At 54.5% G+C, this 20,864-nt stretch overlaps 6 protein-coding genes across 6 annotated transcripts; all 6 read left to right on the forward strand.

Moving 5' to 3' along the window:
- Positions 1-142: 142 nt before the first annotated feature.
- LMJF_11_0480 (conserved hypothetical protein) lies at positions 143-3,325 on the forward strand (the record flags this gene model as incomplete). Its single annotated transcript, XM_001681464.1, has 1 exon — positions 143-3,325. The coding sequence occupies one exon, from the start codon at positions 143-145 to the stop codon at positions 3,323-3,325; it is 3,183 nt and encodes a 1,060-aa protein (XP_001681516.1).
- Positions 3,326-4,312: 987 nt separating this feature from the next.
- LMJF_11_0490 (tetratricopeptide repeat (TPR) protein) lies at positions 4,313-5,536 on the forward strand (the record flags this gene model as incomplete). Its single annotated transcript, XM_001681465.1, has 1 exon — positions 4,313-5,536. One exon carries the CDS (start codon positions 4,313-4,315, stop codon positions 5,534-5,536), a length of 1,224 nt encoding a protein of 407 aa, XP_001681517.1.
- A 613-nt stretch (positions 5,537-6,149) lies between these two features.
- Positions 6,150-6,548, forward strand: LMJF_11_0500 (conserved hypothetical protein; the record flags this gene model as incomplete). Its single annotated transcript, XM_001681466.1, has 1 exon — positions 6,150-6,548. The coding sequence occupies one exon, from the start codon at positions 6,150-6,152 to the stop codon at positions 6,546-6,548; it is 399 nt and encodes a 132-aa protein (XP_001681518.1).
- Positions 6,549-9,487: 2,939 nt separating this feature from the next.
- On the forward strand, positions 9,488-11,224 carry LMJF_11_0510 (putative protein kinase; the record flags this gene model as incomplete). The annotated part of the gene is made up of 1 exon (XM_001681467.1): positions 9,488-11,224. The coding sequence occupies one exon, from the start codon at positions 9,488-9,490 to the stop codon at positions 11,222-11,224; it is 1,737 nt and encodes a 578-aa protein (XP_001681519.1).
- A 3,971-nt stretch (positions 11,225-15,195) lies between these two features.
- AAT15 (putative amino acid permease/transporter) lies at positions 15,196-16,596 on the forward strand (the record flags this gene model as incomplete). The annotated part of the gene is made up of 1 exon (XM_001681468.1): positions 15,196-16,596. One exon carries the CDS (start codon positions 15,196-15,198, stop codon positions 16,594-16,596), a length of 1,401 nt encoding a protein of 466 aa, XP_001681520.1.
- A 1,575-nt stretch (positions 16,597-18,171) lies between these two features.
- LMJF_11_0530 (conserved hypothetical protein) lies at positions 18,172-20,334 on the forward strand (the record flags this gene model as incomplete). The annotated part of the gene is made up of 1 exon (XM_001681469.1): positions 18,172-20,334. One exon carries the CDS (start codon positions 18,172-18,174, stop codon positions 20,332-20,334), a length of 2,163 nt encoding a protein of 720 aa, XP_001681521.1.
- Positions 20,335-20,864: the final 530 nt, after the last annotated feature.

The following is a 20,864-nucleotide window of genomic DNA, read 5'->3' on the forward strand; positions in this document are numbered from 1 at the left end:
TTGCCGCTGCGAAGAAACAAAATGGAATGCTTTCTCTCTCACATTCAACTCAATTTCCTCTCTTTTACTGAAACCACATGTTGCCATTTGATGAGAATGCAATCAACAGTGCTGCTCTTTTTTCCCTGTCAAAGAAACCAACATGCTAAACGTCAATGCGAAAGCGTTCGTTCCGCCGGGGGTGATTGAAGGGATCCCTCCGAGCTTCCATACGATTGGCTGGTACCGATACCGACTGAGCGTTCCGGTGGAGAGAAAAATGAGCGTGCTTCAAGAGGATCGGTACTTGAACAGCATTTCATCACTTTTGTCACTTAAGTATCTCTATGCCGAACGTGGTGGAGTGGATGACGACTCACTACAGTACTTTCTTAACGGGCAGTTTATGGTGTCGAACAATATCCCGTCAAATGGTGACGAAGAGCATGTTTCGTCGGGGTTTTTGCTTTCACGGTCTATCTTGACGCTTTACACGGAACTCACTGCTGTCGCACATTTAAATGATTCTCGCGGTCTTCTGGTGCACCTAGATTTGCCAACGGAATTCAACGGTGACGTCGCCATTTTTCTGGCAAACGCCTGGGAAGCATTTTTTGCGGCTGTTTCGGAAAATGCTAGCGTGTCAGCAATCGGCTACAGTCGGTCGGTGGTCGGGATGGGTGGAAGTCAGACGAACGGGACATACCGACACTATTTTTTTGCAGCGTGCACTTCACCTGAATCGTTAGAGGTGGTGGTTCGGGACATCATGTCTGAGTCTCCTGTCTCCGTTGCGCGGATTGTGCGCATGAAATCGGTGGTGCCGTACCTCTGCAGTCCTCATTTGCAGCTAGGCGTCATGATCACTTTCGGTGAGGAGGCAAAGCTTAGTGCAATAAAGGATCGGCGCGCCAATTTTTCACTGAAAATGAAGTATCGGGCAGACGATTTTTTCGAGGCGTGGAAGGCGCTGCGCGACGTCGAGACTCAACTCTTGGAGATACTCAACGGAGATGTAAAGTGGGACCGAATTCACGTTTTGCACCTGCATGTTGACCCGGCAGCGAGCGAGAACCCAGTTGCCATTCCGATTTGGGACATAATTTGGTATATTGGACTTTTGTGCGATGATTGTAGCGCCAGCGTCATTGGAGTTTCATTTTCCACCTCCTCTCTCGATGCGGCGACGAGAGAGTTGCTGAGTAGCAACAAAAGGGCGCCGTTTTATGTGTGCAGCAATCTTGATGCAATGCTGGCCGCAGATTTGTCACTTGACACAAATCACACATATTACGGGGGCGTTCCTTCGCATGTAAAGAAAGTTCTGCCGTGCTGGGCTTGGGCATCAGCCGCTAGCGCAGTGGAGCTATGGCAACGTGCTCAAAAACATCTTTCTCCAGTTGAGATGTTGACGCGCATGTCATTTGCGGACGCTGCAGACAGTTTTGCGCGAGGCACGTACACGGTTCACAGAAAAGCTGTGGGAACGCCTGTTGTCGTTGGAACGGATGCAAAGGGCAACATTTTCGGGTTTGACGTTGCCCATCACAGCGTCTTTGGCCTTCCCCTTTGTTTTGGTGGAGCCGTAGATCCCGTGATCAGTTGTGTGTTCAAGGGCACGGTTTCCCCTTCCTATCGAAGCAGCTTGGATTATCGCATCATCATAGACGACGTTTTGCTTTTCAAAGGCAAAGAGACCAAAGGCATCCCATTTGCTGAGCGCATGCGTATGCTGAACAGTGTTGGAATTGAGGATGAAAGCACATGGCCGCACGCCCATCCTGCGCACATTGTTATTCTTAAAGCAGAATGTCTTCCGTTAGATTCCTCCAAGAAACTCGTCGATACCCCAGTCTTCGATCACAGTAATATGGGCCTCGTGTTTACTCCATCGATACAGCCCGATGACGATTCGGTATTCCCCACGTTCGTCTGGCTCCCTCCAACGTCCCTCACTGTGCGTTTTTCGGTCGAAAAAGTTGTGGTCGCAAATGAAATGAACGAGGGTTTTGACCGTGCTTACCTTGGGGTCTCTTCCAACAGCGTCCACAAGAGGGTAATCATCCCCTACGAAGGCGAATTCGCAGATTATCAGAGGGAGGCGTACCCCACGCTGGCTGTGGGTTCAATTGTAGAATGTCTGCTTCGCCGTGCCGACGATGGGGCTCACTGGTGGGATGTTTTGCAGGACTTTGACGCCGCCGAAAACTGCGAGGCAGACTCATTTGACCACGTGGATGAGCTTGTTCATAGCCCTGGCGTGACGCAGGAGGAGATGCTGTGGCTTTTGAAGGCGCCTTCTTATCAGTGCGAGCGATGCCACAAGGTGAACGACGTGGGGAGGCGGAATAGTAGGCACAATGCGTACTGGTGCAAGAGCTGCTGGATCGAGACGGGCCACGGCGACTGCATGTACTGCGGGCGTGCTTTTGCGCTGGGCATGCTGGACGGCACCAGCAATCTTTTCTACTGTGAAGAGTGCTGGAGGGCGTTTTCAACCTTCAACACGGACGCTGAAATCGGCTATCACGTCCCACCACCGCCAAACGCGACTTTCACACAGCAGGTGACCACCCGATGTGTATCTCTCTTGATCGATCTGATGAATCCGAAGACGCCGTCGAACGATGTTTTGGATTTGTGTTGTGGCGGGTCTGTTGTGCGAAAGTGGATGCGCAACAAGACCTTGCGCTACGTGGGCATCGATCTGAAGCGCAGCGTGGTTGATGCGACAACGAGCGTAATTTCCAGCTCAAAGGAAATGCCAACTGAGGCACGCTACGACGTCATCTGCGGCGATGTATTTTCCGACGACTTTTGGATGAGCACCATTGTGAAAATCCACCCCCGACAGTTTCATGTCATCAACTGTTTCGCTGGGCTTCACCACGCGTTTTACAGCGAGGAAAAGGCGCGTCATTTTTTGGGCAGCATCGCAAACGCCCTGGTTCCTGGTGGTACCTTCCTCGGTATGTTTATCGACGCTAGCGTTCTTTTTGCGAAGGGAAAGAAGTACGCAAACAGCATCATGAAGGCGGGATGGTCTGTCGACTCTGTTCCGCGTATCGGTCACACTTTCCAGTTCACCACCAACAACGGACCAATGCGTGACGTAAACGTCATTCCCATTGATTTCTTGATAGCAGTGGCCGCGGAGTATGGGCTTCATGCAGTGTCCGAGGCTTACTTGACGTTTCGCGAGCTGATTGAGAAGGATCCCAGCTGGACCAAAGTTCCTTCCGCGGATGAGAAAGAGTATCTGTGCGCACGGCGAACATTTGCATTCAAGAAAGAGAGCAACGAGCTGGCACCGTTCTCGCCTGCACGCAAATCAGATACTGCTTGAAGTGTTGAACGCCATCCGCTCGGGGGGAGGGGGAGGGGGTTGCTGCTTTGACTTTTTTTTTGCTTTGTTCGTTCGCCGCTGATGATCAAAGCGCGGCGGCGGGGGTCCAGTTACGCAAGACGGCTTGCTTTGCTTTTATTCTTGGTCCTTCTCTCCTTCAGAACACATACCACTGAACCCTATGTCTTACAGTAGCTTTTTTCCCTTTTTCAGCTCTCCACCTTTTTTTTGTGTGACTGGTTCTCTCTTCTTTTGTTCTCGTTACGGAAGTCTGTGAGGTACGCTCTGATTGATAATTGTTTTTCTTTAATCTGGAGTGAGGACTCGAGAAGGCTTACTTAAGAGTTACTTGAAAAGAGGAGCTAGCACGCAGATTCGCTGAATTTTGCGGCCGCACGCTCTTAATTATCAAATGAATACTAAACACTGGCACGCATTGTTCAACTTTCTCCGCCGTGTTGTGCCGTGCGTCCTCACTATTCACACCATCACCGTTTTTCCTTGTTTATTTAAACCTACAAGATTAAGTAACCCTTTTCTAGAAAGCGAAGCAAAGCGTACAAAGTAGCAGGCGCAAATGCGACGACGCTGCTGCGCGTCATGGCGATCGACGTGCGATTGTCCAGATACTTTCATCCCTTCAAACCAGCCTTCAGCAAGTTCTTGCCGCAGCTTTGGTAAGCTCGGAGGTGTGAGTCCGTGCAGCTCATTCGCTGCGGTAGCACGAAATGGAGGGAAGAGGATGTGTCACATAAGCTTCTCTTACTACTTCACCGGACCACTTTTCAACTACTTGCTTCCGCTTCCTCTTGTGCTTTACACATCATTTGCCCTTGGGGTGAGAATTACGACCGTCTGGTGTCTTGCGTATCTAGTCCTCTACATCGCCGGAGCGTTTTCACTGAAGCCGAGCGCTTTTATTTTTTCGTTTTCTCCCGCGCACTGCGCATCGAATAGCTCTTTCACACAGTCCGGCAGCACGTCGCCATGCCTCCGAAAGGTTTGTCCAAGTCCTCGGCAAAGGCTCAGAGGGCAAAGGCCAAGAAGGAAAGGCAGCTGCTCGAGGCGCGTATGAGGGAATGCTACGAAAAATGTGCTGAGGCCCGAGGATATCTAGAACCGACAGGTCGTAGCGCGGAGCCGAACTTCACCAAGGCCAAGACGGCACTGGATGCTGCCATTGAGGCATGCGACGCAAGCTCGCTTGCGTTCTTCCTGCTCGGGCAGTGGAGCCGAATGCAGGGAATGTACAAGGAAGCGATCGAGTGCTACTCTCACGCGCTGGACTTGGAGCCAACAAACGTGCAGGCTCTTGAATGGCGCGCAAACTGCTTCCAAACCTTGCACGATTACCTGCACGCCATCGAAGACAATACTAGCATTATCTCGCTAGATCCAGAAAACGATCATGCGTACAACATGCGCGGTCTTTGTGTTCTGCAGAGCAGCGTACCGGGGTTGCGCTTGCGCTCCGTTCATTTTGAGTCCTGCGTGCGTGACTTTAGCGCCGCGGTCCGCCTCAACGAGGCAAACTACTACGCCATGGCAAACTTGGGCAAGGCGTACGAGGTGCAAGGCCATTTGGAGAAGGCGATCGAGTGCTACGGAAAGGCGCTCGAAAGTAGTGAAGACTATGCCTACGCGAGGTTTCGCCGTGGGTGCACAGCGTTGCGCATGGCAGAGAGGTCAATTCTGAGTCGAGAGGAGAGCGAAGGGAGTTCTGACAGCGACGCGCCGGAGGCATCTGCCGACTCGGCGAAGGCAGTGCATGGCAGCTCAACCCAACACATGACAGAAGCGGCCTCATCGACTAATCGTCGAGTCCCTGGCAGCGCGACAACTCTCAAGGAGGTGAAGGCCGAGGTGCGCCAGCGAATTGAGGAGGAGGAGGAAGCGCAGAAGGCAGCGAAGCTGTTGAAGCTGGCTGAAGGCGATTTTACTGTGCTGCTAGACCGCAGCCCGGAGGCAAAGATACTCACGGCGGATGCGACCGTGGTGCTGAACATCGGCATTTGCGCACTTTTGCGCAAGAACATCAACAGGGCGGAGAAGCATCTGAAGCTCGCACAGGAGATCGTGGCAAAGAGACCGGGCCTCATCGAGGAGGGGGAAGCGCCGCCGCTCGAAAACATGGACACCTTCAACAGCGTACTGGCTATTCGGTTAAATGAGCTGCAGAAGTTGAAAGACATGGCGAGATCCGCGGCATGATGTCGCGTATGCGCCCTTCGTCTGCGCACATGTACAGATGTAAAATACCGTTTTGTTCTTTGGAGCGTGTTACATGGCGCTGAGGGTTTCATTTTCCCCAATGGTGCGCCTAGTGGTGCCCTATGGGCTTCGCCTTGATGCGAAGGCGAAGCTTGGCGATGCGGCGACACCCTCGCACATACGAAGTGGGGAGGACCCTGGTGAGTCCGCTTATCTGCGTTACAACCAATGTCAAAATAACGTACGCAGCGGCAAAACACACACTCCCTTGAGTAGCTTACGAGGGGCCGGGCCGACTTGAGTCGATATTTTCGCATGCGGTACTCGTATCTCGTCAGACGACGATGCGTACGCGTGCCAGTCATGGAACGAGTAGCAATGGGTGGTGAGTGAAAACTCTGTTTCCTCGGGCACCTTTGTCCTGTTGTATATTATGACCCCCTCTCTCTATCCTTGCCCCTCTATGTACGCCTCATTACATTGATTATACACGCAAAAGCAAACCACACGTGCCACAGCACACAAGACTCAGTATCGTTCATAATGTGATGCTGTACGTTTCTATCCCATTAGTCGCTTTTATTCATCTCTAGTATAGTACGTTCGCCCCAGCATGCTTCGCTCTACGCTGACGAGGCGGAGTGGCTTCAGCGTGAGGGAGCTTTACCCGTATGGGGTGCCGAGGCGCACATTTCCGTACCGCGAGCATCAGAAGCAAATTAGCTTGGCGCCTACCGCAGGCGGGTTTTATGTAACCAAGCATGCCCTCGGCTGGCCGTTTCAAATCCCGTTTGAGTGGCTCTTCTACCGCTCGTCCGTGGCCTTCTTTGTATTCTGCGTAGCGTATGATATGCTCTTTGGCCTTCCACACCCGTTTATGAAGGAAGTACCGCCGGGAACGCCACACCACTTTTTCTTCGGTAATGCCGGTGGCACCCCGCACCATTTGTGGCAGTACCAAGACGGCTGGACGGTGCCGAACATGTCTGGTGGCCGGCGCTGGTTCGATTAGTACGCTCTCCTAGCTCACGCTTGTTGAGTGAAACAGTTACGCTCAGAGGTGTGGACTACATCAAGGAGAACGAAAAAGGAGACAAGGGCCGCTACGATTTTGTACCATCCAATAGTTTGCACTCACTTACATCATGCAAGTGGGAGAAGAGCTGGAGGCCTGCTTTTCACTTTCGCCTAGAACTGCTTAGCACATTTATAGCGGCTGGTACCTGGTTCTGTCATGCTAGCTCTCCATACCCCCATCTTCTTTTCCTTTTCCCCGTTAGCGGTATGCTCTTCGCGTGACAGGTAATATGCAAACAACAAGCAAGAATAATCAAAGAAACAGACGAAGAGCATTTGATTGGCCCATCAACCCTTTCCTATGTGTGCGCTTACGGCATTGTAGGGTGCTCGGTGGAAAATGTACAACTCACCTTTTTCCCTCTCAAATGCGCTTGCTCTCCTTCGTGTAACGCGAAGGAGTGAGAGTCCATATGATGTCCCTCACCAGCTGATATATATATATATGTGTGTGTGTGTGTGGGTGGGTGGGTGGGAGGGGGTGTATGACAACTGTCCCTCTTTTTGTCACCTTTCTCTCCGTTTCTGTTTCTCCCGTGTCTTTGGCGCCGTCGTAGCTTCTTCTTTTTCACACATGTGCGGTTGTGTCCCAGTGGATTGAGCGTCACTTTAGCTCTACCCACTTCTTTCTTGACACACACACACACACACACACACACACAGGCGAAAGCATACAACGACACACGTATGGGCTCTTCTTCCAGCTACTCGTGCAAACCTCAGTAGGCACACTTTGTGATCTCTTCGTTTATCACCGCTTAGTTGCCCCTTCCATTTTGTCGTTCCGCCCACCTTTTTCTCCCCCCCACACATCAGCACTTCACCCACTGTCCTTTTTCTCTCACAATTTTTATTCGCTGCCTCCCATTGCTTGCACTGGTTCGCGTATGTGTTCACGATGGTACAGCACGCGGCGACGCTGAGGGTGCCGTGTCGTTACGCTCGCCTAGTTTCTCCCCCTGATTTGTCTCCCGCTCTTTGGTTTGCTCTTTTCTACGTGTTACACTATAGCCTCTGATAAGCTCCCTTTTGCTCCAGTCCTTTGAGACTGTTGTACGGTGTTTACTGCTGTTCTCCTCTTCTTACCCTCCCTGTCCCGCGGCTCTGGTATTACCGCTTTTATTCTTTTTTTTTGTTCATGAGGTGGAGCCTCCATGTGTTTGCCTTTACCGTTTCTGGTGATCCTATTTTCTCTTTGAAAGTACGACTCGTCCACGTTGAACGCCTCCTTGCATATTCCTCGTCATGCCAGAGGGCGCTCTAGCCCTCTTCTGTCGCATGTTCCTCCCTTAGAGAAAAAAAACATTTTCCGTATCTCCGCGCGCCGCTCAGCACTTCTCGCGATCCACATGCGTACACGAAGGCACGCACGAACAGAAACACAGCGCTGACACCTGCCTCTCGATGTGTTTTTGGCATGGGGCTTCGCCAGCGCCGACAAAGGTGCCCCAGCCCCACTGGCGATCAAGTGGGGTGACACGCCCAACCCGCCACCGATAAGCAGCGAACGCCACGCCGCCTTTTGGCGGCCCAAAGAGGGCGTGAGGAGTGCACCGCGTGGCATATAAGCGGTGAGCCCCGCGCTTCGGGAGAACGACCCGCCTCCGTGCGTCACAGAACGGGTTCGTCAGGAATATCGTTCTGCAAATGGTAGATCTTGACGCGGTGCGCCACGGCGCAACACAAGGAGGCGTTGCGTAACAGGCGGTGATGTTGATCCCCCAAAAGGGATCCAGCGTGGAGTGGCCGAGTCAGAGCGAAAAACAAAGAGAAACGAGGCGCCACCTGTCTTCCGAGATGTGTTGTTCCCTATGGCGAGTGGGCCGCCAGGGATGCTCTGGATCGCGCTCCTTCTGGCCTGGAAGACAGCGTCGTGATAATATGATCTTTCGAGGATGACGGAGCGGACTAATGTTTCTTGGGGAGGACAACACAGTCATTCTTCGCTTCGGTGCGGTGGCAAATATCAGTTGCACACGCCCTCTCCCACCGAGCCTCTAGTCGTCGTGGCGGGCGGCCTGACACCCGCCACTGCAGAGTACTTGCGACGCAGGTGCGGCGGGAGAGAAACCCTGCGCTTCAACCTTGCGACCGCGGAAGTTCGCGAGTTGTCACGGCCGCCGGGCTCCCGGTGACAGAGTAATCAAACGCCTGGCGCTGACGCACGTCACGGCGCAGATGATGGGAGCGGGCCTCCCTTTACACCGCGCTGTGGCGATGGGACGCCACTGTTGGTTGACCAAGACTTGCAAAGAACGACCAAAGCTGGTTCACGCCGCTCTTCCACGTGCATGCCCTTATGAAAATGCATGCACGTGTGCACATCGCCCTTGAGTACCACGCTCTCTCTCTCTCTCCCGCAGTGCACTTCTTACACGATGCAGGGCAGAAAAAGGTGGTAGCCAGACGGCGAGGATGTTCTAACTTTCATCTTATCTGCCCCACGCTCTCTCTCTGTTATTCTATACACGCATATATGCATTTTCTCCGGTGCGCGCCGCTGCTTTTTCACATCTAGACGTCTTTTTCCTCTCTGCACCCTTTTCAGAGACGAAAACGAAAACGAACAGAGAAGCAAAAGGTGTAAAAACGCATCAACTGATTCTCTTGTTGTTTTCTTTTTTTTTCTGTGTGTGTGTGTGTGTGTGCTCAGCCCTCCTTTTCTGCTGTTTTTCTTTGTTCTACATCCGCACAGACGCTTGAGTTTACATTGATGGCACCACATTCGCCAAGGTCTATCTTGCGTTCTTCTCGCGTGCTTGATTTCTTTCCTGGTCTCACTGAATGTGGTGAAGCAAGTGTGGTGGAGCGAAGGAAACGTCTACACAAATAGGTGCAAACAAGCGAGATAGTGACAGGGCTGGATGGGCCACCATGCCGACTGCCTTTGTAGGAGTTTCTGCGGTGCCGCCCTTGGAGAGGCAGAAGCAGAGGCTGGCAAACATGGACCCCTCTGTGTACACGGTCTTTGAGGAGTGTCGGTACAAAAGTCTGCTTGCCATCTGCCATCTGGCCCGCCTCATAGATGCTGCCATCCGTGGGCCTGACGAATCGACACAAGTGCCCGCTTCGCAGCCGTGCGATGACACAAGCCACCACGATTGCGCCCTTGGGAGCGCAGCGAACGCAGAGAGGGAGGAGCCTGTTGGACGGCCAATAGCGGATGCCACCATCAGCCGTGGTAGCAGTGAAGATCTACCCCTCTTCATACCTTTGATGGACGACAATTCGGACGTCTCATTCTGCTCCATGTTGCACGTAGAGGCGGAGAGTAGCTCCAACACAAGTGGTCTGGGGTACTTGTCCGAGAACGCCGCGAAGGAGCGAAGCAAGCAGAGCACAGACATGCAGGCCAACTCTCACGCTGCTCTCACAAACAGGGAGCGTGATGTTTCGCTTTTTCCCCACCTCAACGGCCACTGGGAATGCGGCATCTTTGCCGGGAAACGGGTGTACATCGATACTGGTGGCTTGTACCTCGGCCGCGGTGCGACCGCGTTGGTTTACGAGGGGTGGATGGTTGTCACGGACATGATGGACGGCAGCGAGGTGTGCCTCGCCAAGGTTCCGGTCGCAATCAAGGAGGTCACTTACAATGCGAAAAATAGAAGGCTGCGCAACTTGTACGAGCTGGCGGTGAATCTGCGCTTGAATATGGTACATCCTGGAATAGTGCACAGCTACTACGCAGGCACGTACATGCCACGCCTAGCTGGCTTCCGCGGTGCAGAGAAGGCGATGGTGTACGCGCACATAGTGTTGGCGCGCAGTGTCACAGGGAGTGTTGCAGATGTGCTGAGGCGCAGTGGCCCATTTCCAGAGCCGGAAATCAAGCGGTGCATGGCGGAGATACTGTCGGCGCTCCAGTGCGTTCACGAGGACCACAACTGCGTTCACAACGACGTAAAACCACACAACATTCTCATCTTCGACGACTCTAGTGCCTACTACGCTGAGTTCAAGTATCAAATCATTGACTTGACCGATATTGCCCCGGCTACACCCATCGAAGACGTTCTGCGGGATCTTGCCACCGAAAGGAAACAGCAGCAGAATATTTTCTCGGAGAGGGGTACAGTTATGTACATGTCCCCAGAGAGCTGCCTGGGGCTGGGGACACTGACAAGCAACGATGTATGGTCGCTCGGCATCACGGCGTTCCACATGGCAACGGGAACGCTGCCTTGGAGGCCACTGGAGCGACAGTATCCCAGTATGATCCTGAACGGGTACCGTCGAAAGTTCACATTGCGGAGTCTAGTCGACGTGCACGTCAACGACGCATATGGAGCTTCTGGTTCTTGTTACCCGACTGGGACGGACAACCCTCTGCATGCCGACAGCGACGGTAAGCCGCGTGCCAGATTTCACGCCAGCAGCGCTCCTGGCTCGAGGGCCACCGGTGGTGCCAGTTGCACAAGCCAAGTGTTCCGCGACCAGTACAAGGGCTTTGGGCCAATCCTTGACATACCGGACGAGGTGAGTGTCTCAAGTGAATTCCGTAGCTTTTTGGAGCAGTGTCTCACGGAGAACCCAGTCAAGCGCCCAACATGCCGCCAACTGAGAAGCCATCCATTCGTGAAGGACGTGACGGTGGCGTCGCAACACTGACGTCTCCCCGTGGTTGTGCACGCGCACTGCCGTTGGGCATTTCCTTTTTCTTTTTCTCCTTTCCTTTGCAGGCCCTCTTCGCTCTATATTCGTTTTTCATTTTTTTTGATTGTTTCTCAAAGGTACTGTCCTCTCTGAGTCTTTCTTTACTTCCCCCACCCACGTCGCCGCGCCACTCATCTCTGCTGTTTCCCGTCGCCAATCATGAGACGACGCGCACGTGCCTCTCGTTTTGGAGGTTAACTGCCCTCGTAGAGTTATACAAGGGGAACGCAAAGGGTGCGAGGGACGTACGTGGCACTAATTGCTCACCACGTGTCGGCCGCGCAGATGGTGCACTGAGGTTATCTGTCGGGCTCGCTCGGCGGCTCGTACGGCCGTGGAGCACCACTGATGACTGTCAGTCTCCGAGTGCGCAACAGTCGTTTGAGATGACAGGCAACGTGGTTAAAACGGGAGCGGGGTGCCGCTCGTTGCCAGCCCTTTATGTCTGCACCTACGGCACCTCTTTTTCATTCCCTTTCTAGCGGTGGGCGTGAATGCTCTGCAATTATACTCGCCGCAGACATGTTTTCTTAAAAGGGAGAAGCGATGAAGTTGTGGACAGCCAACATTGGTTGCGCGCGTGGCTTGTGCGACATGCAGAGGGGTATGCAGAGAGAAGGGGACGAAGATGGAAGTAGATGCACCCACTTGCGCCGGTCACTTGTTTTATTATCATTTTGTTTGGCTTTGCGTATGCGTGTGTGTGTGTATATTCTTCATATGCACCTCACTATTCCTCCTTCCCTCAACGCATGAACTGTGTAACCTGCTCGTTTTTCTTCTCGCCTTTTTTCGTGTGCGCCCTGATGACGCGGGAGAGCATATCCGTGCGTGGCATCTCAGGGTCCAGCGCGCACCTTCTCTCTTGGGAGGCCGAGCAGTCCCCCTCCCCCCCTTTCTCTCTCTCTCCCTGCCAGTGGTGAACAGCCTCTGGTGGTGGCAGGGCGAAGCATCTACGGCGTAGGGGTGGTCAGGGCGATGTATCGCTGCGGATGTTGGCGGTCGGGCCCTGGATGGCGCTGCGTCGGGGCGACCCGCGACCGTGCACACGCCTGTACCGCCCATGTGATGGGCAGGGTATGGGCGCGGCTCGAGCGTATCCCACCCCCGGCACTCGCCTTGCCTACTGGTGTGTGGGCCTGAGTGCCGCCGCGAGGGATGCACGACGTGGCGACCTGCGGGGCGGGAGGTGGGCAGCGCTCCGATGACTGAGTCGGCGCATTGCTGCACCGCGTGTCGAGCGCTGCTTCGCACCGCGCGATGGGGCGTGTGACATGCCGTGTGTGGAGCGTGGGGGGTGTAAGTCGTGTTGCACGGCAGAGAAACGCACACGAAGAAGAAAAATCCCTTCGTGTGCGTGCGCGTCACCGGAACATGCGACTGCGCGTGCGGGCTTTACACGAGAACATGAATGCGACCTCGAACGTCGTCATTCATAGACCAGCGTTTCGTCATGTGTTCTCTCCGCGTTCTGCTTGTTTCCCCTTCCCCGATCTGTGGTCCGTGTCGTGGTGCGCTGCACGCACCATGTACACTTGGCGGGGAATGGGGGGGGTGAGGGAGGATTTCCGCGAAGCGTTTTTTCATTTCTTCATCTCATATTTACCCCCCCCCTCCTTATTTCTGGCCTCGTCTTATTCCGCGTGAGCAGCGCGCATACGTTTCACTCTCAGCCAGTGCGACCACTTTTTTTTTCGGTTATGTCTGTTTTTCTTTTCCGCCTCCTTTCCTTGGACTGGAGAGGAAAGGAGGAGGGGGCGGAGGCCGCGGAACACTTCACAGAGGAAGGCGTAGTCAAGGAACTAGGCAGCAGACAACGAAAGATGCATAGAGAAACGGCAACATGAAGAGAAGCACGAGGCTTGCTCTCGTACTTGCTCTCGCGGCGCAGCTCATCGCGATGACACTGATGATGCGTTTTTTTTTTCACCCTTGCGCAAGCTGCCGTGCTCACCTTCCTCGCCATCAATGCCTAGTGCGTTTGCTGTAGGGGAAAAGGAACCGGGAGCGCCCGACAAAGCTGCTCAGAGGTGCGTAGCGCAGCATCCTATACACCATCACACACACAGTTTCACACACCTGCGGTCGATCCCGAATAGAAAGAGAAGAGTAATAGGTCTCTTTCGACTAGAAATTGTACAGGCGTCGTTGAGCGCATCAAGCGTTTCTTGCGAGCCCTGTTTCACTCACTGCACTCTGTTTCCCTGTGTTCTTGCAGCTGATCATCAATATTATTCGGTTTCCTCTCTTTTGTAGTATGCTAGCAAACAGGAGACACACACACACACACACACACACACACACACACACAGCAGAAAACCGAAAGAAAACGTGAGAAACTGTCTTTTCCGTTCGTCTTTTGCTTCTAATGTTTAGTGGGAACATTCACGGCGCGCAGGGTTGAATGCGCAAACCCGTCGCCCCCCGTCTTCCTCCTCGGAAACGGAGGGGACAGCAGGGGAAGAGGCTGCAGAGCGAGGTCCCGCATTACATTACGTGTAGGGGTAGGTCATCAGGAACCACACAAAGACGCTATCAATTTCGTACAAAGGACAGCACATCTGTACGTCTGCTTAGGCGAAGTCATGCATGGGACCACACGCGCCATACGAGCAAGGCGACTGCGTTTTTGCTCATGCTTCCTTTCCCTATCCTCGCCGAGGCGAAAACCACAATGGGCTACGTCCAATGAGGCGTGCCCGTCAAGTTGAGGGGGGGGGGCGGGAGGATCGAATTGGATGCGAGAGAGATTTTCGCTTGAAGTAGTATCAGCGCGATGTTTTTTCGGGTTGACTCAACCTGATGTTCTTCCTCTACCCTCGAGCAATTACCGGCTCTGCTTTGTTTTCTCACCTTTGTCTCCGTACACCTCCACATGGTGTTTATGCTTTTCACGCAACGTGCCCTCTCAGAGATGTTGTGTCTCGCCGTGTACCTCTTGCGTTTCACGAAGTGAATTCATCACATCCGCGACTACAAGCTACCTCGTATCTCTTTTGCACACTGCGCTAGCTGCGGTGCCTCTATTGTGTGCTGCAGGCGGCTCTCATCTTGGCCTCTATCGACGACCGAGGACGTGCTTTTCTTGGCGTAACGCGACAACACCGAATAGGCAGAAGCCGCGCTCACCCTCGTCGACGAGAACCACTCTACGCTCATCCTTTCGCTCCTTGTATGTCTCCTTTCCCTGTTTCTCTTGGTTGACCTTTCCTTGTGTGAAGGTGAGGGTGGCTGTTGCAAGGTAGTGTTGCTGAGCCCACCGTGCACTGGCTAGATTGAGTCCGATTTCCCTTCCCCCTTCTTTCATTTGCCACAGCTTGCGAGAGCAAGGCGAACCTGCACACAAAGAGAGAGGGAGAGAGAGGCAACACACATTTGCTTTTCGGAACTTCTACTCTTTTCGTTGCTGTCAGCTTCGTCCTCTTTCACGTGCGCCGCTGTCGACTGTCGGCGAACGAGGGTTTCCGTTTTTCTTGTGTTACTGAATCTTTATCACGTAGGCACTGCCCGTAATCACGCCCTTGTGTGTGTTTCTTCTTATTTCCTTTGTCTTCCTGCGGTGTGGTGTTCTTGTACTTTCTCCCGCGTTTCCTTTCGTGTTCCTTCGGTGAATGAGCAAATATGACCCCAGTCAGATAGTTTGGCAGCTCTATGAGCATCCGCCTCGTAGTCATCTGCACTGCCCTGCACTACCGAACGGGTACCAACTCGCCTCTGTCGAATTATCCGCCGATACATCACCCTGTCCGAACGGGAACTTGAGCAGTGGTGGTGTCAAAGGGGGATACCCAGCCACGACCGGCAGTATCGGCGACTCTTCGGTTAGCGTTGTGAGGAGAGACAATGGACAGGTACAAGACTCGCCGTTGTCACAGACGGCGCTGCCGCAGCGTAGGGCACTCTCCACCTTGCTTCTAACGGGGTTGATGTATACATTTACCATCAGCGGAGCCTACGGAATCGAAGAAGCGGTGATGGGCGGCGGTGTGCTCTTAACTATCGTCTCGATTGTTGTCATTCCTGTGATAATGGGGGCTCCAATAGTGCTGGTTGTGGCAGAGCTGGCAGCCGCGGTGCCGTCCAACGCCGGCTTCCTCATGTGGATCAAACTGTCGTTTCACCGGTGTGTGTATCTCTCCATGGCAATCATGTCGCTCATCTACATCGCCGTTGACAATGCTCTCTATCCGACAATGTTCTCCGAGTATTTGTGCACATCCATCCACTGCAGTGATACGGGGGAGAAGTTTCTGCGACTGGGAATGCTGCTCTTCACGTACTCCCTGAACATGCTGGGTGTGGAAGCGGTTGGCGTGGCGAGTGTGGTGCTGACCGTGCTGACGGTGTCCCCGTTTGTGCTCATGTATCTTCTGCAACAGCTGCGCACGGGCTTTTACGTGAACTGGCCAGCTGTAGCCTACATCCCGGCATCCGTCGATTGGACTAGGTTTATCTCCACCGCCTCGTGGTGCCTCTCTGGACTTGAGCAGGCTGGGACAGTCGTGGAAGAGGTCGAGGACCCGCAGCGTACCATAATCGGATCTCTCATCCCGCTTATTGGGCTTGCGGTCATCACCTACGTACCCCCCATCATCGCAGGCGCCAGCGTATCGAGAGAGCCATTGGATATGTCGAAGTGGAAGACTGGCTACTGGGCGGAGGTATCGTACCAGGTGGGCGGTAACGCTCTCAAGCTTTTTACCGTGGTGGGCGGCGTTCTCTCGGCGTTTGGGCTGACACTCTCGGCACTGTGCACTACTACATGCATCATTTCGGGGATGGCGCTCACAGAGGCCTTTCCAGGAAAGGTCGGGGTGTGGTTGTCGCGGCGCAACAAGCGATTCGGCACGTACCACTGGACACTGACCTTCAACACAGTCCTCACTGGACTCTTCTCGACGGTGCTAGGCTTCGGTTCTTTGGTGCTGGTGGATCAGTGCCTTTATGGCATTCGGGTTGTTGTAATCTTGATCTCGTTTTACCGCTTTCGCCAACTGTACCCGTATCTGCCGCGACCCTTCCGAATTCCATTCGACGGTTGGCGACTGCACCTCATGATGGGCGTGGCCTTGGCGTCGTCTGTTGCCCTCACCATTGTTTCTCTCTTGCAGGAAAAATTAACGGTTATTTTGTGCGCCGCCGTCGTCGGCGCCTCATTTCTTGTGTCGTTTTTGTATTGCCGTTTTGTGCACCGGCACGACTTCGCTGGCCGTATTGTCACCTTTGTCACGATCCCATCCAGCCGCCACAGTAATGGTGGCGGCGACACGGATGCGGCTGCGACGCGCCGTGCATTGTCTGAGGCTCCTGCGTCCACGGGAGAATAGAGACTGACCAGGTAACCAACTATGCATTCGTGAGACCCAAAGGCGAAAAATGACGTGTGAAGATCAGCTCTGCAACCGTCATCGATTTATGCTTCCCTTTTCCATTTGTCTTGCGCGCAGAGGTTTGCGTCGCGGTGATGATATTTAGCCCCTCCCTTTTCCTCTCTCTCTCCCCCATCATCGAAGGCTTTCCTGATACGTATTTTTGTCAGATGCTGCACTCTTCCTCGGGGGAAGCGGCAGCTGCCGCGGGAACTCCGGCTCTGCATTTCTCTCCTCTATCGGGTGGCTGCCAAATAGCGTTCTTTGCGTGCCCCTTGCTGAACTTTTCTATCGACGTGAAACGAGGGCCTCAATGTGTGTGGGTGTCACAGTATCGGAACAGAGAGCAAATGTAGCTGGCTTCTTTTGTTGCTTGGAAAGGGATGAATGCTACTCCTCGTGAATGCGTGTGCATGTGTCTGGGGGAAGCACATGTACAGACAACCTGTGGTGTCACTCCTGTTCTCCTCGCTCTCGAAACACTTTCTCTCTATGTGTCTCCCTCGCGCGCGCCTGCGGCAATGTTGCTAACCTGTGTGGTCGCTGTCTTCGACGCACAGCTGCGCTTGTCTACTCCTTATTTGGTGAAGCTCGAGTAAACACGCCACACTGAGGGAGAAGGGGAGGAGGCAGACAACACCGATAGGGTGATGTGCACACGTCTGCGTGCACATGACCGCTCACGCTTGTGTTTGTGTGCTATGACAGAAGCGTATCGGTGGGTGATGATGGGCTACAGGAGCGCCGTACCCTAGTGCCTTACCTTTTTCCTGACCGTCACCACAGCTGCGATGGTACGAGAGGTGTGCCGCCGGGAGGGGGTTCGGGGAAGAAGGCGGGATTGCCAGCAATGCAGTACATTGCAAGGCGGTGACAAAGAACCATGTGAAGGGTGACGTTGCCAAAGCAGCGTGTAAGCAACGTGTGTTCAATCCGCCCGCCCCTTCCTCGCTCCCGGCGAAGCCATCAAAACCCACTTTGGCAGCTGCGATCTTGGAGAGGGTAGGTGAGGGGGGTGGGTGGGTGGGATCCCACGTCCCCCCTCTCTCATAGCTCGATAGGGGGGAGGAGTCTATGAGCAACGTGAGTGAATACCCAAACAACACAAAGGGAATCATAACGAGGTTTAAAATCTCTTTTTCCCTCTTCTTCCTCGTACGCTGCAAGGCAGCACCCCAAACAAAAGAGTTCGGTACGCCACTGACCGCTTTCGCGGTATGGTTGCGTTGCCGCTCGGGTGGGACAAGAGGTGCCCGGAAGACATGCAGGAGAACATAACTGCACTGGCATCGGCGCACAGACATGAGTTCTCTGCTGTGCTGCTGTCTTCAGTGTCGCGCAGGCATACCCCCCCCCCCCCCCCCCACACACACACACACACACAGTGTTCCTCTTTGCACCTCCTTTTTTTTGTGGTCACGTTTCCCCATTATCGACATGAAAACATACGCGCACACACACGACATGCATGTTTGCCCCTCTGATTTATTGCAAAAGCCGCTGTTTCTCTCTCTCGGCACGCTGACAATCTTCATGTCTGCTGCCGCCGCGACTGCGGCATCTGGCCGCACTGCCTGGCCGAAAGATGCCCTATGCTACCAGTGTGCTCTTCGAATGTCAATGCTGTTCGATTACCCTCCTCCACGAGCGATGGGGCAGCTTCCGTCCTCTCTCGCATCAGGAGCCGTCTCTGCCCTTTCCGACGATACACTGCCGACGCTGGACGATGACCACCATCCACTGTTCACTCTCGTCCATGAGACTCCTCGGAGTGCGCGTCGCTACTTTCGCGGCGCCCTACAACCGACTGTCACTACAGCAGACGGTCTGCAAGCGCCACGTTCAGTTGACGCACCTGAAGTGGTGGGGCCCACAGCTGCAGCTTCCACGGCGCATGGTATGCTTGGCGGTGATACTGCTCCCAAATACGCAGTATCGTGGCTGTGCGTTGCGTGCATGGGACTGTACCAGTTCATCGACCTCATTCATGCCCCTTTGGCGGCGGCTGCAGTGCGAGCAAGCCCGTTTTACGATTCTGAGGCCATCACCATCAACGTGAACATTAACCGCAGCTTCACGTTCACGTGGCTGGCTGTGGCGACCCGCTACTTCGACCTCAAAGGAACAGGCACGGAAAGACCGTCGCCGTCGTCGGTTGTGAAGGAGGAGCTGAGCAATTTCAAGGACTTTTACATGAGCGACTTGCGTGCACGCATTCTTCCCTATCTGTTGTACTCGCATGACGATGTAGCGGCCTCAAGCGTGTCGCCGGCAGCCATCTCGAGAACCACGCAGCTTCCTGGGCTCGCCGTGTATGTCGACGCCGTTGGGGCGACGCTGCCAGATCATGCGAGGGAGGTGGGGAAGGAGGCCACTGCAGGAGAGCCCGTCGTCAAGTGCGCACGAACCGAGGTGACTGCCGTTGTTTCTGGGTCGGCAAGCTCTTCTAGGGCGGCTGCTCCAGATCGAGGTGGAACCAGGCCTGCTCTCGTCGCCCTGCAAGCGTTCCGCTACAGCGGGGCAAGCGAGAGCCTCGTGGGAGAAGTGTTTTGTCGTCATCACGCTACGGAGGGCCTCATCACCGATGGGCACATGCCCGCTGCGTACTGCGGAAACCGCTCTACCGAGGTGCTTCCGTACAGCGTCATCTACGACTACGCAGTGCCGTATCTTACCAAGGCTGGATGGATGCCGGCGACAGCGACGGCCGCGAGAGAAGAAGGCCAAGAGGGTTGTCGAACGACTGCCCGGCAGGCAGCCACGGTCTCCTGCCGACTGCATCACACGAACATCTACCTCATGGGAAGCTATCGCAAAATGATGCGCAACATGTCACAGTCTCCGTGGTTTCTGAATGGACAGCGCATCGGCTCATTCTCTCTCCAGGAGGTCATCGCAAACCCGGTGCTGCCTTTCTTCTTTCCGGATATGCCTGGGCTGCCTCCCGAGGCAGCGGAGTCGCCGGCGTTGCCCGCCAGCGACGAAGGGGAATCGACATCAGCTGCACCCCTGGCGGTAGAGCGCGGCGCCCACGCCACACGCTGGCAGGCTGTCACCCCGTCCGTCGCCTCATCCACCCTCGTCTTCGGCTACAATCGCTACAAGTTTCACAGCGCCGGCCGCGAGGATGTGGATGTGCGGATGCTCGGTGAAGGGCGGCCGTTTGTGCTGGAGTTCGTTTCGCCGATCCGTGAGCGCTTCACCGAGGACGATTTGCGCCGCCTCGAGGCCTCCATTTGCTCCAGCTACGAGGGCAGCGTAGAAGTGCGTCAGCTGCGACGCACAGATGCGGACATCACCGTCCGCCTCGCCCGTCATTCGGAGAGCAAGGTGAAGCGGTATCGCTGCGTCATCTGGTCTAGCCGCGCCATCGACGACGTGGCTACCGATCCCCGTGTGCGTACCATTCACGCTATGAGGGACTTGCCGATCCAGCAGAAGACGCCCCTGCGTGTGCTGCACCGACGCTCGCTGCATCGGCGGCCGCGGCTGATTCACTCGATGAGGCTGACGCCTCTCAACACGCATTGGTTCCTGCTCGATCTCGAAACTCAGGCTGGAACCTATGTGAAGGAGTTTGTGCACGGTGATATGGGCCGCACGACACCGCACTTGGGCATGCTGCTGAATGCCCGCACGGACATCATTCAGTTGGATGTCGTTGGGATGGCCATGCACGACCTCGACCAAGAATGACGCGTTTGCGAGCGCTCTGCAAGCTAATGGCAAGTGAAGGGGGGGGGGCGGGCGGTAGCGGCTCGACGAACAAAGGTGCCTGCGGTACAGGCCGAGTTTGTGCATACTGAGGTGCATCTGACGTGCCGTCTCGATGCCGACGTTGAACAGCGCGCACCCCCTTTTCTCCATTCCCCTTTCGAGTAACTAAGGCATATACGCAGACCGGGGCGCACCGACGCATGTGTTTCCCTCTCTGTTGTGCAGACACAAAAAGTAAGCAAGCAAGCAAGCAACGGCGGCGAGGTATCTGGCACCGCGACGACGGAGTCTCTCGCTCATTTCCGTGACACGACAAGTCCTCCGCTCCACGTACTGATGCTTTCTGCTGGTCCTACGGCAGCCCAGTGGCGGTATCTTCGTGGCGGAATGCACCACCTTCTCTACTGGCTTGGTGATGGTCTGTTGAATCCATGGGAGGTGACCAGTGACTGCATCCTGACGCGCTGCTGTCTCGTCGCGTAAAAGGGTGTGGGCGTTGTTAACACAAG

The sequence above is a fragment of the Leishmania major genome, chromosome 11, assembly GCF_000002725.2.
Source record: "Leishmania major strain Friedlin complete genome, chromosome 11".
NCBI lineage: Eukaryota > Euglenozoa > Kinetoplastea > Trypanosomatida > Trypanosomatidae > Leishmania > Leishmania major.